At 36.8% G+C, this 13,229-nt stretch overlaps 2 protein-coding genes across 2 annotated transcripts in view; one reads left to right on the forward strand and one right to left on the reverse strand.

Moving 5' to 3' along the window:
• The window catches only part of LOC139114789 (nuclear pore complex protein Nup214-like), a 47,045-nt gene extending 39,809 nt beyond the window's left edge, over nt 1-7,236 (forward strand). The window contains exons 14-15 of the mRNA XM_070676715.1: nt 2,689-2,743; nt 3,815-7,236. Coding sequence (XP_070532816.1) covers nt 2,689-2,743; nt 3,815-3,836 — 77 coding nt within the window. The 3' untranslated portion in view covers nt 3,837-7,236. The remainder of the gene's footprint in view (nt 1-2,688; nt 2,744-3,814) is intronic.
• A 2,886-nt stretch (nt 7,237-10,122) lies between these two features.
• Nucleotides 10,123-12,774, reverse strand: LOC139114792 (protein FAM78B-like). Its single transcript, XM_070676718.1, has 2 exons — nt 12,171-12,774; nt 10,123-10,933 (listed from the first exon to the last, which is right to left on the reverse strand). The coding sequence occupies exons 1-2, from the start codon at nt 12,542-12,544 to the stop codon at nt 10,378-10,380; spliced, it is 930 nt and encodes a 309-aa protein (XP_070532819.1). The 5' UTR covers nt 12,545-12,774; the 3' UTR covers nt 10,123-10,377.
• Nucleotides 12,775-13,229: the final 455 nt, after the last annotated feature.

A 13,229-nucleotide genomic window follows, 5' to 3' on the forward strand; every position in this document is an offset into this window, starting at 1 on the left:
AAAAGCTCCAGGCTTGGAGCTTCCATCACATAATATGGAAGAGCCATCTTCCGATTGGTATGGCATTGTCCACTCACCTATGATCAACCAGGCTGTGGATATTTACATAACTATTGTTGAGACTGAGTATCCTTTGCAAACAATGAATCACTTATGATGAACTGTCCACTGTCAGATTCTGTGCTGCTGTTTACTACTAACAAGTGAGAAATTTGACAGTGGACAATTTATTATTGAGTATCCTTATGCAAGGATACTCAGTATCAACAATAGTTATGTAAATACGCACAGCCTGGTTTGAGCCTGGGTGATTGGACAATGCCATACACACCAGAAGATGGTCCTTTCCATATCATATGTTGCAAGCTCCCAAGCTTGAAGCTTTTTTCCATGCTTCAAATTACATGGACTTGATGAAGCCCTAAAATGAAACTTCCTGAAACATATGTAAAATCATCCTTGGTGAACTTCCCCTTTCAATGTATCTACAGTTTGTAACTTTATCATCATTTGCATATCCTTACATTTGCCGCAAGTTTGCTTAGCGTGATGACTTTAGCCGCTTAGATTACTTAACCCTTGGATTACTCTACAGTTTTTATAATCATTTCCATTACAATCAGAGTACATTTGCATTTTTGTTAGTATTTTATTTAGCTTCGATATTTACTTTACACTTACTACCATTACAGTATATTTTATTTACTCATTACATTTCTACCATCAACAACCATTTACAATATATTGCCTGCTTGATTGTTCAGTGTTTATATATTGAATAAAATTTGTTTACAGTTAAAATCCATACTTGTCCCATGTCACTTTTTCCAGCTGTCAGCTACAAATACCAGGTGGCTATTCTTTAACATTTGTAGTGCAAGCACAATCAACAACCTCTCCTCTATGTGAGTATGTAGAGCTAACCCATTCAAACTCCCATATGGCCAAGAGTATATGCGCCTGTGAAAACTCTTCTTATAGGTTTGAGATTGCCTGTCTTTGAGTTTGTCTGTATGTATATGATATGATTGTGCGGGTGTGTGTGCTGCAAAAACTCCACAGCCGCAGCACCTACCCATTTAGTATTTAATGTACAGGTGCACCCAGAGATAGAGTAGTTTTACAATGTGCCAGTTGTGATCAAGTGCCATTGGCGCTATTTTTCTTGATGGTAATAGGCTATTTTCATAACCTCTTCTCCCACACAGGACATTTCATTCAGGTTATTTTTGTGGTTTATATATGATTCAAAGTTAAACATTTTGCAGTAAGCAAATGTGCTAGTCTTGCATGAAAGTTAGTTATTGGGTTTAAAAACCTTTGCGACAAAAAATATGAGCATGGTCATATACACCTCTTTACAACATGAGAGCAACATTTGGCTTTGCTTGAGCAGGACTAGTAGATTTCATTTAGGACTACTAAAAATGAACTGCTACTAGTCCTTCGGGCTAGTGGTGATTTGACCTTGCGTCGAGCCCTGCGTATACCAACAAAGAATTAGGGGAAAATTGAGTAGTAAGAACAGCTTGCATGGTGTAACTTATTGTAAATTTGACAGCTAGGCTTAGATCTGTCACATAATGGTACTTGATCTAATTTATATCATTCAGTTCACTTTCAAATCTTTCAAAAACGCAGACATCATCGATAATGTGCTTAGTCAACACTGGATTTAATATGAAACCCTGAGAAATCTCCTGATTTCACGCCTGTACAATCAGAACACAAGAGACGCTCGAATTCGTGCTGGCTTTGTTTACAAATGGAACGTTTGCTGATAGCAACGTGCTTAGTAACCAGAATGAAGCTTGTTCTGCAATGCACATTCTTGCCCATATTTTGGCAAAGTATGCCTGGGGGTGATACCGCAAATTATTACACAAATGTGCCAACACAGGAACGTGGCTTAAGGTGAAAGATAATGGCTCTCATGCATGCCTCTGAGTATACGGTAGATGTATTGTGGCTGTACCAAACAGGGTCTGAAAAATTGGTACAGAAACAGCGTAGTATGATTTGTCCAGACATGTGATTCTTAGTACAGTAGTTTGCAGCTATATTCACCTGTGGGGATTAACTTACTGCTGGGTATCAAGTCCCTGGCCTTTAAGAAAAAGATTGTCCAGCTATAAATGGATAGGACTTAGAACTAGATAAAAGGTATTCCTGCGTTGAACTCATGGAAAGTGATTATTCATTGAACGGAAGGGTGTCCCACATCAAACTTGTCACATAGGTCACAACAAATTTTAGAAAGAAGAGTATTTTAACTGTACAGTACCTTTCCGCAATCCCAGTCACAAGGATATGGAATCACTACATAGGTAGTTTATGAATGCAGAACCATGTTTAACTCTGGGGTAGCTGCTTTTTATTCCTACAATATAAATGTGTTTCTTCAGGAAACCTTAATTTTGACAATTGTTTTTGAACCGCTGTTCGTCTCTTCTGGCATTGAAGAGAATGAAGCAGTGGTGTTATCCAAGTTGCTCACAGTTTTACATTGTGTGTCTTTGAAACTGCTGGGACAACTGGGAAGTTTCTCATTCAATGCAATGCATTGGTTGTGTTTATTTATCAAAACATGGGCCAAGGGTTCTGTCATAATATTTGTTCCATTTCGAGAGTTTGAAATCATTTCATGTGACAGTGGTTGTTAATAGCTATGTTTATTGTTCATTATAGGATCTGCTGCGTTTGGAGGAAGTCCTTCCTTTGGCAGTGGTCCATCACAACAGACGTAAGTTTTATCTACATGCATAGACTACAATTTGTGCTGTTAAATTTTTCACATATTGTAACATTTTCTCCCTTTGACTTTGAAATTATGTAAAATGTTATCACCACCAGATACTGTTACAAAAGTTACTTCCAGGTCTTGTGAGGTCCAGTGTAACAACTTGAAAATGTATTGTTCATGATGAGAGCTTGACAAAATACTGTTTAAGTGGCAAAGATAGAAAATTTGTTCAAAGTTTTTTGGCCAGTATATATAATTGTTTTTTTGATAACCAAGCCAATATCACTCCATCCTGTTAATATTCATTGTGAAATATCAGTAATGATGTTCAGTTGTTGGGAGATACGTACATACAGGAGTTTATGGCTGTCCTTGAATCTCAACTTTAGCTCTTCCATGTAAACAAACAATATGGCCACCACTCATAGGTAGAATATTACTAAGACATAGAGTAGGAATTGACAAATGATATGTGGCATGTAGACATGGTTACTTCCAAATTTCATTTCATCTCAATGTTACCAACCTTGAAATGGGAAGGGTTTAAATCACTGGGACATTTTCAGTAATTATGTTATGACTACTAGACAGTGAAATATTTTTTTCCTGAGCAAGCTCCTTAATGGTTCATCTGACCTAACTCTGTACACATTTTTCTCTAGACAGAAAAGGTAAATAATGCTTAGTGAATGACATTCTATTGATGATATGTAGTTTTAAAAATTATGCCCGTTGAAAGTTATATGCTTATAAGCAATGTGCAGCTTGGCACAGTATTTGTTTTCAAGCAGGATGTTGTTTCAAATTGTTTTGATGTTGACACTAACACAGTCATATATTTGACGCAGAGAAGGCTTGACACTAACACAGTCATATATTTGACGTAGAGAAGGCTTAGATTATTGATTACCGCTGCAATCACCAGAGTAAGGGGTTAACTTGTGGTCAGTCAGGCATAGTGTGTTTACAGAAGAAACAATATAGTACTACATAGCATGTGGAGATTGCATAATTTTCCTATTTGTGTAACATCTCACATGGGGTTATTTTTCCCCTATGTCCTTCCTTCAGAGCATTTTCTTCATGGAGATAGCTAAATACAGAAGACCGATAGCTGAATTCAAAAGATCGACAGCTGAATTCAGAAAACCAGCTGCTACCACACATGAAAATGTTTGGTCACATTATATCCTTAAATATTTTTTCCTTAAATGATGTAGTATAGTTGTTTAGTGATAGTGCTTGTATCGGGTAACATTGTGTGATTATAAAGTACCAACTCACAAAACCTGTACCAGTATGCAACGATGTATACAGTTAACATACTTGTCTTTTGTTCAAGTATGCAAACCTTATTGTGGCATTTCCTATGCTTTCCATTGTTTCTACATACCAACACTTGCAGGAACACCCTTGTGGTAAAAAGGTAACTCTTAATTTTTCGCAACAAATAGCACAGGATTGGTGATGTTATACTTTCTTTTTTGTTTATTTTACGATGAAGAGAATGATTGACACACTTCAATCAGAAACTTTCCTCCAGTTGCGACAATGTTACAATGCTCTATTAGTCAGTGATTAGAAATACTCAAGCAATGTGCTATATATATTAAGGTCCCATGCATGGCCATGTCATGTCATTTGCTGTGACATTGATATAACTAGATGAGTGTTGTGCATTGTGCAGAGCAAGAGTCCTGGAAAATTTGAAAATGATAAATCAAAGTATGTGTGGTGTTTGTTTTCTGCTTTTGAGTAATTCATGTGTAAGAGAATTATCAAGTGGTCCCATGTGTGACCATGTTTCATATGATTTCTCTGAAGTTTTATGTTTGAAATTATTTCATGAGCAAGTTCAGTCCTTGCATTATTTTTCCATTGCTTGTTCAACTTCTTGGGCATGGCTTAGAAGTGGCATCCAGAACACAGAGATTATGGACAAATCTTCATTCTTCCACCGTTAGCAATCACACATTGTCCCTGCACATAAAGTTTAGAGGGACCATGATCCGTCTCATTGAGAAAAGAATATGAACAGAAATATTTTGACAGAACTCACTTGTACTTTGAGGGAATTTTTAGTTGTCAGTATTAAAAGAATTCCAAGAGATTCAAAAAGCATCTTCAATATAATATATTTACCATTTGTTGTCTGGATCAGCCTGGAGAAAAGATAAACCTTCAGTGCAAAAGTTTGCTAATTAGCCATTTTGCTTCCCCTTGAATTGAAAATCCTGTAACAGACACACTGGCAGATCATAATCAAATGCATTTACTCATGTGTAATACAGCAGGTATTTAAGTTTGAAAAGTTTGTATGAAGTTTGAATGCAATGTACCCATGAGATTAGTCTGCTTTGCCACGTTGTCGTTGCAAGTGGATAATTTTGTTGAATGGCTAGAGGTCAAACAAGGCTCAATTTCATTCCCTCTAAAAGGTTGAACTTTTACAACAGAGAACTCGTAGACTCTGAGTGAATATCAAGATACCAGTAATCATGAATTGTTATGGAGAGATGTCAGTCATATGCTATGCATGTTTTATGAGGTCAGTTTTCATGAATATGCATCGCCGTCTGAGTGTCACAGCATTGAGGAATCCTGAATGTTGCAAATTGAATAAAGAAAGCCAGTGATTCAAACAACAAGAGATAATAAAGACAACAATGTGATTATGTTTTCATTTCTAACTGAGTATGCTGCAAGAAATCCTAATCTAACCTACATGTAGCTGGACTGAAAATCACACAGTTACAATGCCACACCACGTTTTCTGCAATTTCTATATTGTTCTGTGTTTTATTGCCTGTTTACCACAGGGTTGTTTGTTGTTGCGTCAAAGTGAAACAATGAACACCATAGGATGAACAGTAAGAGATGGCTCAATATTTCCTTTCATTTTACAGCAATGGTTACAGGTTTTGAAAGTGGTATTGCATGATTTCTTTGCAAGTAGGATATTATTGTTATGTATTATCATCATCAACGTATTCTATATGATAGACATTAAAGCAAGATTTTCTCGTAATAGTTCTCAAATAATCTTGAAATTTAATTTTCTTTTATGTTATGTTATGTTATGTATGTTATATGTTACAGTATCTATTATTTGACTAAAAATTAGCCCAAACCTTTTTTTTTGAAATTTTTTTCCTAAGTTTTGTTATCAGAGAGATCAATCATTGTTATATGAACATCTGAAAACTTGCTTAAAGAGTGATCAATATAGTACACCTTGGGCCCAGAGTACTATAGTATATACAATGAAGAAAATATCAAAGAAAAATACTTTCATATACAGACGATTCTACAACTGATTCAGCTGTCTGCCAAGCTTTGTACAAGTAGATTTGATATGGCACTCATGTTGCATATAATCTCCAGTCTTTGACTTGGTTTAGGGTTTGAATTAAATATTCCATGATACAGAGAAAGGCAAAAAAATTAGCAACTATTAAAGTCACATGTAAAATAAATGTGGAATTGAATTTGTAGGATTTAGAGATATAGAGAAAGAAAAAATAGCAACTAAGTAATTTGAGTAACATCGTCTGGTCTGCATGGTTTGGTAAGGTCAGCATAGCATAGTCTCCCTAACCAAACAACCTACATTGTATGTGTGAACACTTTGTGCAGACCAATCACAGCCACCGTTGTAACTTTTTGCAGTAAACAGAAATGTTACCAAACAAAGGCAACTTCTAATGTTGCCTTCATCTTGGTTAGTGATACAACACACGCAGTGCTTGTTGATTGCCGTGGTTCCATGATCTTTGGATATAAGGCCATACACTGCAAGATGGAATTGTGCTTAGACCTTGGCCTTTAAATCTTTCAAGTCAGATTCAAGTGTGACTATAGTGAGCAGTTTCCATTGTTTATCTTGAATTTGGTGTATTTTGACAGACACCTCACAGTTGAAACTGATTGGTACCAACGATTTGAATTGCCATTCTTACTGGTAGCATCATAAAAAGTGTGGAATTGAATAAGTATTTTGAAAAGTTTTGGTAATGTTGTGATTTTTGCTTTGTTATTTTAGAGTTGACAGTTTTCCAATAGGGTGTATCAATCGTTATAGTTGGTTATACTAGATATTTACTGTTTCTGTTCACACCAATCTGATTAAAATCAGATGTAGAGTACGGCAACGTCTACTTGCGCGGTATTCTCTTGCTGTTGCCTCTCACCACAATCTGATTAATATCAGATGTAGAGTATGGCGACGTCTACTTATGCAGTATTCTCTTCCTGTTGCCTGCTGTCGCCTCTCACTACGTAGTGAGAGGCGACAGGAAGAGAATACCGCGTAAGTAGACGTCGCCGTACTCTACATCTGATTTTAATCAGATTGTGGTCACACAAAATTGCAACTAAAGTCTGTTCTTGTATTCTATTACCCTCTACATTTCTCTTGCGCTGGTTACTTGATATTATCGCTGTGTTGTAATTTTCAATATTCAATAAACATGGCAAATTTACTGTTACCCATACCTTCTATGTGTGTGAAGTTATCTTTTCTTGATTGCCTCAACTCTCACTTGATTGGCTCAATCTTGACAATAGCTAATTTGAATTTGATCAAAAATAATGTCATTGCTGCTTTACTGGTGATGACCTCATTCATATATACTAGTGCCTGATGACTTCATTCAGGTGTATTACCGTAGTGCCTGATGACCTCATTCAGATGAACTAGTGCCTGATGACCTCATTCAGGTGTACTAGTGCCTGATGACCTCATTCAGGTGTACTGTTCCTGATGACCTTAATCAGGTGTACTAGTGCCTGATGACCTCATTCAGGTGTACTAGTGCCTGATGACCTCATTCAGGTGTACTAGTGCCTGATGACCTCATTCAGGTGTACTGTTCATCTGCAGACGTGTCCATTCATGAATTAATTGTGCCAAATTATGTCTGGACTGATGCTGAGCAAACTTGGAGATAAGTGCCATGCATTCACATGAAAATTGTGGCTCTGAGAGGGGTGACTTTTAACCAACCAGGTGCTAGTTTTCCTTTCTTGATTAAGTTTTTGAAATGCGCTCCGGTGACAATAACAACCTTGTGGGACTTCAACATATATGTACAGTTTGATCTGAAAAGTGATTCTATTTCCATAACTCATTATGATCAATCTTTAAAACTCATCATGGTCAATCTTCAAGAAAGTGGTAGACCCAAACAATTCTATAAGAATTGACTTACATGTCAATCAACAACTGCTTGAGTAATACATGTGGTCCTGTGTTGTTTGAGGTGCTTGATGTGTCCACACAAGAAGAATGCATCGCTGTGCTTGTTAATGTTGTAAATATGAACACATCAAGTCAAATGATGTAACAGACAGATCTTGAACATATCTGTATGGTATGTCACAGCATGGGACAATAGTTTAATGTTTCTGGTCCAACGTTCCTTGGTAGTGAAATCATGTTCAACATCTTTCATACACTGGAAACACTGCAAACAGCTTGAAGGAGTAGGTGTATTTGGAAAATACCGGTTAAAATGGTATAATTATTGCAAAAGTGAAAAAACTCTGGCAGAAACTGAAAAAGCCCAAAAATGATGACTTGGAATCAGTTGGAAATTGGTGCATGGAAAATAAACGGTTATCAATACAAGCAAAAGAAAGATTATGCATTAAATGTGACCACATGTCAGAGATTGTTACATTTACTAAGGAACACACTTCAATGTAAAATTGGTCAGGATACTTCAGAGTCTGTAAATGAAGAGAGATTTCTGGGAGTTGTGTTGATCAATGTTTGAACTTGAAGTCAAATACTGATGCAATTTATGAAAGGGTCAATTCACGTATTGCCTTACATCAGTATGTAAAAGGTTATTTACCAGGAAGCACAAGATACACAATATTAAAACACTTCCCCATTTGGACTATGGTAGTATTCATAGGGAACTTGTGCAAATTCAAACAAGTTATTTAAATCACAGAAATGCAGTGTGTGTGTCATGATTGACAGTGTATTTCAACTATCCAATGAAGCGATTGTCTTTCCCTGATAGATTTACACAAAAATTTGTTTATTGATTAAATTCCTGATGCATATGGTATTACTGTATAGGACAGAAATGTTTCAATTTACCAGTCAGTGTCGTAGCTGTGTGACTTAACAGCAAACTCTAAAAATAAGGTAGAGATGTCCCAAGGGCCAGACTTCAATGTTTTTAGAATGCATGGGCAATATAGGGGGCTATGTAATGGAATAAGCTGCATATGAAAGTCAAATCTTCTCAGACACTGGTCTCTGTTCAAAAAATTAGTTACATAAAACATTAAACCATTATTGGGAAGAACTTCTGAATTTACAAGTTTTATTAAGGTCAAATACAAAATATAAAATAATTTAGGTTGAGACAATTCATCATCTTTGGTGAAAATGCTTGCACAAACCAAATAATGTGCCACACCTTTCTAATTTCAGTGTGTACCAGTAAACCCATCATTTCAAACTAAAAAAAGGCCCCCTACACTTTCCCATATTGTTAATCCAGCAGTAATACAGTCGTAGGATGACTAATACTTGACATATCCAAACATCAAAATCCTCTGTCTGTTTGGTTTTCATCTGTTGTGAGGTACATTTACTGCAATGAATTTTTTTAAGACCAAATATCTCAATATCATTTCTCACAGTGGATTGTTTCAGAACCTTATATACCACAAATACACAGAATGTCAATGACCTAATGAAAATTTGCTGTTTGTGTCAGCACAAACATCAGCCGTTTACATTAACCACCTAGTATCTTTGAGTTTCATGAAGCCATTATCATCGTTTTCCCTACGACAAATAAAAATTTCCACAATGTAAGAGAGAGCTGCTATCCTTATTTGCAGACTTTTAATGAAATCTTGGATTGTTCCAAGTATAAAGGGCTAAGTAACAGTAATCCCATGTCTGAAGACAAAACAAACCACCAATTTTTGAGTGGTCGCTCTGTAGGACAACTGCTCATCCTCAGATCTTTTTACACAGACCCACATGTAAAGCTGAATGAGACAGGTAACATTGTTCTGGATCCTCTAACTGGCTGGTCTATTTTGTTGGAATGTGCTCACGGACCATGTCTACACTTATTTTCAGTATGCTGTGTGATTGACCAACTTAATGAAGTCTTGATGACTTTCTCAAATGACACTGTCATCATTTCTCTCAATATTCTTGCACTGCCACTGTATTATCCAAACAAATCTTTGCCTGAAGGTTAAAGTACTTGACACAAAATGTTGGAGTCTGAATCCATTACAGTTTTTTGTCAAGATATTAAGATGCATTAAAACCACACATCACGTCAATAAAAGTCTGCCGGATTGCTAACTTTCAATGGATATCAACCAAACAATCACAATTATTTCCAGGTCTGTTTTTAATATTCTTGTATTCAAATTACATATACAGGTTTATAAATTTATAAATAAAAATGTTAAAAAATGCCAAGAGGTTCAATGATGGAAAAGTGTTGACATGCAGTACATAGAAGATGTTATGAAAACGGCATCAGTGTACTTTAAGGTATTGTAAAACTGGCCTGAGCCAGATGCTTGCGTAGTGACTGTCAATAAATCTTCAATCTCTGATGGGGAATGGCGCTCACAATTATTTATTATCTGGTTCCATTTGCATGTGGTTTGTATTTTGGTGGTACAACACACACTGCAGCATCACCTGATGGATACCAAACAAGTTTCTGAGCTTCATTTGCATTTGGAGGATGAAAGGCTTCATCTGGTAGGTAACTGTCTGCATTTCTCAATACGATTGGCTGTTGTTGTTCGACAGGACCAATCAACTCGGCTCTCTTTCCAAGTTTTCTCTTTGGATCCACCGCAATGTCAAGTTGCATCTTCCACTGTATTGTCTTTAACACAACAGTTCTTTTTGTTGTTTTGTTTATTGCAACAAGCCAAACAGTAAAACTCTGATTGCGAGTCACTTTGGTCAGTTTTGCATCATTTGTATTCTTGACAGGTAGATCCCACGTTATACTTGGATGGAAATTGTCATTCATCCTTAAAAATAGATCTGAATATCGTGATGTTGGTCCTTCGATGGTTGCAACCTCTGTAGTGGCCCCGTACCATGGATAATTCTTGCCATCAGAGTCACTCACACAGGCATCAGCCCTCTTAACTTGCAATGAGGGAATTTCCCAGCATGCACTGAAATCAACAAATATTGCATTAGAGTATTCAAAAACAGGCAGAAAAACTATGCTGTACATCACTACTACATCACTACGTGTTTCTATGGCTGATGTACATGGAAATTGGGTTACTATGGCTACAACAAACATAGGTACAGAAAGAAAAAGCAGCCAATCATTGACAAACTGTAGTCTCAGCCATGAGCAAAGCTCAGTAAAGAAATCCTATAAATGAGGGGTACAATCTTCCAATTCACCAATTATTGTACTTTGGAAAACTTATAAGTTGCTTGGTGAGAAAGCATATATTCTGTTTTATGATTTACAATGCTCATGTGCTATGAATAAGGGCTGGTACTAGTTGGGAAGACTAAGAATTAGAATTGTGGGAAACAACCTTGACATTATGTCAGAATTAGAATCTTATCCTTGAATGACAGCTAGGACAACAACAATGAAGTAACAGATTCAATAATTATATACAGCAATAGCACACTGACAGGTAATTTTATTCTATAATCTAGAACTCTTCACTTTGAAATTCACACTGAAAGGTACTGCATGTAGGTCATGCATTGGAGCCAGGTCACTTGAAAATCAGGATTGTCCAGGATGGGACAATTTTCCAAGTAAAACATTACTGCACTATTCCACCAGTACTGTACAACTCATCTCTGCAAGTGTTTTAAGTGCAAAAAAGTCAAGTTAAAACATGTTGATTCACTGCATAGGCATTCTACTGATTACAAAATCTATTGTCTTTTTGTTGTCTTTTGTTTACACAGTATAGTAAAAATTCTTTCACAATGTCCATTTATTTGAACACACAAAAGGCATAAAAAGTTTATATCCTGGTATGCCCTTAATAAAATAGAAGGGACAAGGCCACTATCTGTTTATGTGGTGTTGAGATTTTTGCAAGTCGGGGACTATAGGTTTGTTTTTTCGTCAACAAACACAAATCTGGCTTAATTAACTAATTGAATAGGTAATTATAATAAATCAGGGTCAACACAAGTTGAACATGATATCAAGTCAAGAGCTGACTGATAAGTTCGCCGTCGACAACGCATTTAATGTCTGTCTGTAAACACATAAAAATGCCGTCAACAGGATCACTGTAATCAGGCAATCATTGGAGATTATGGATTAACACATACCATTTCCGCAAGATTGCAAAAGGTGGTTCGTCTGTGTCGCCACAAACCTGACATAGTCTGCGTTATAAAATGTGATAGGATATTTTTACTTACTACCCATGGTGACCATATGTGTTCTTAAACTCCATATGAGTACATACTTGAACCCAACCGACCTGCCATTCTTCACTACATCGGAGTGGTGGAAAACGAACTTTTGCGGAAGCACGGAAATATGGAGTTTTATACCTGAGCACTGTCGGCGAGTTTTCATCGAGCAATGTCGGTGTTCGATCGATAGCAACGTTCAGTTCATATACTTGAATGGCATTTTCCCATGTGTTGGTCTTCCGTCGTCTCTTCGCCAAAACGCAGCCCATGGTATGTAAGTAAGTTTTGCCGAGTAAATGGTCCGGTATGGCTACAAGTTGGGAGAGAAGTGACGGAAAAGGAAAAGCGTCTATGAAGTCAGCCAGGTACAAAAGCATCGTTAGGTGCGGCCATTGCGTCGACACCCCTGATGATAAAAAAGCAATGTTACCGTTCGTTTTCCGATCGAGAAATCGCTTACGATGTAAAATCTCGGTCGACTATAGTGTCCGATCACTGATTGGGAGTGATTTAGTCGCAGTGAAGCAATTCTAGTGTGTCTATTCAGTGAGCTGTGACATTGTGATGAAAAGACATTATTGCATGTCGCCCTCATCAAACAACTGACGTGTCAGGTTCTAGGCATTCTGGGAAAGAAGCGTTAAAAAAGCTGACCGAGCCAATACTGTGTAAGCCTATATTATAAATACCAGCCAGATTTATCGCCACAAATGTTTCTGTTACGTCGCTTCCATCAGTCAATTTTTACCCTCAGACATTAGAATATGGGAGATTTTCACCATTGATGGCGTGGACACTTCACAGATCAGTCAATCAAGCCCACATAATGTGCAACCGTTGCTAGGTTTCATATTATATGTATATCATACCAGCACTGTGTATTGTGATTTCGCGAATGCAGCGAATGCACCTTCAGGAAACTTCAATGGTTTTTATTTTTCGTGTCATGATATTGTTTGCTAATTAAAATATAGAACACAAAATATTTGTTGTCGCTATTTTTGTTTCAACCATGCTGTTGTCGTCACAAATATATGTAAAAAAGAACATGATAAAATAGGA

The sequence above is a fragment of the Ptychodera flava genome, chromosome 16 (genome assembly GCF_041260155.1).
Source record: "Ptychodera flava strain L36383 chromosome 16, AS_Pfla_20210202, whole genome shotgun sequence".
In the NCBI taxonomy this organism is placed as follows: domain Eukaryota; kingdom Metazoa; phylum Hemichordata; class Enteropneusta; family Ptychoderidae; genus Ptychodera; species Ptychodera flava.

Bases quoted from the DNA above. Each gene is read 5' to 3' on its own strand.
- LOC139114792 (XM_070676718.1), bottom strand. From the start codon at position 12,544: ATGCTTTTGTACCTGGCTGACTTCATAGACGCTTTTCCTTTTCCGTCA. The intron at 10,934-12,170 runs GTAAGTAAAAAT...TGTTGATTTCAG, and splicing joins ACATATGGTCACCATGGGTA to TGCATGCTGGGAAATTCCCT.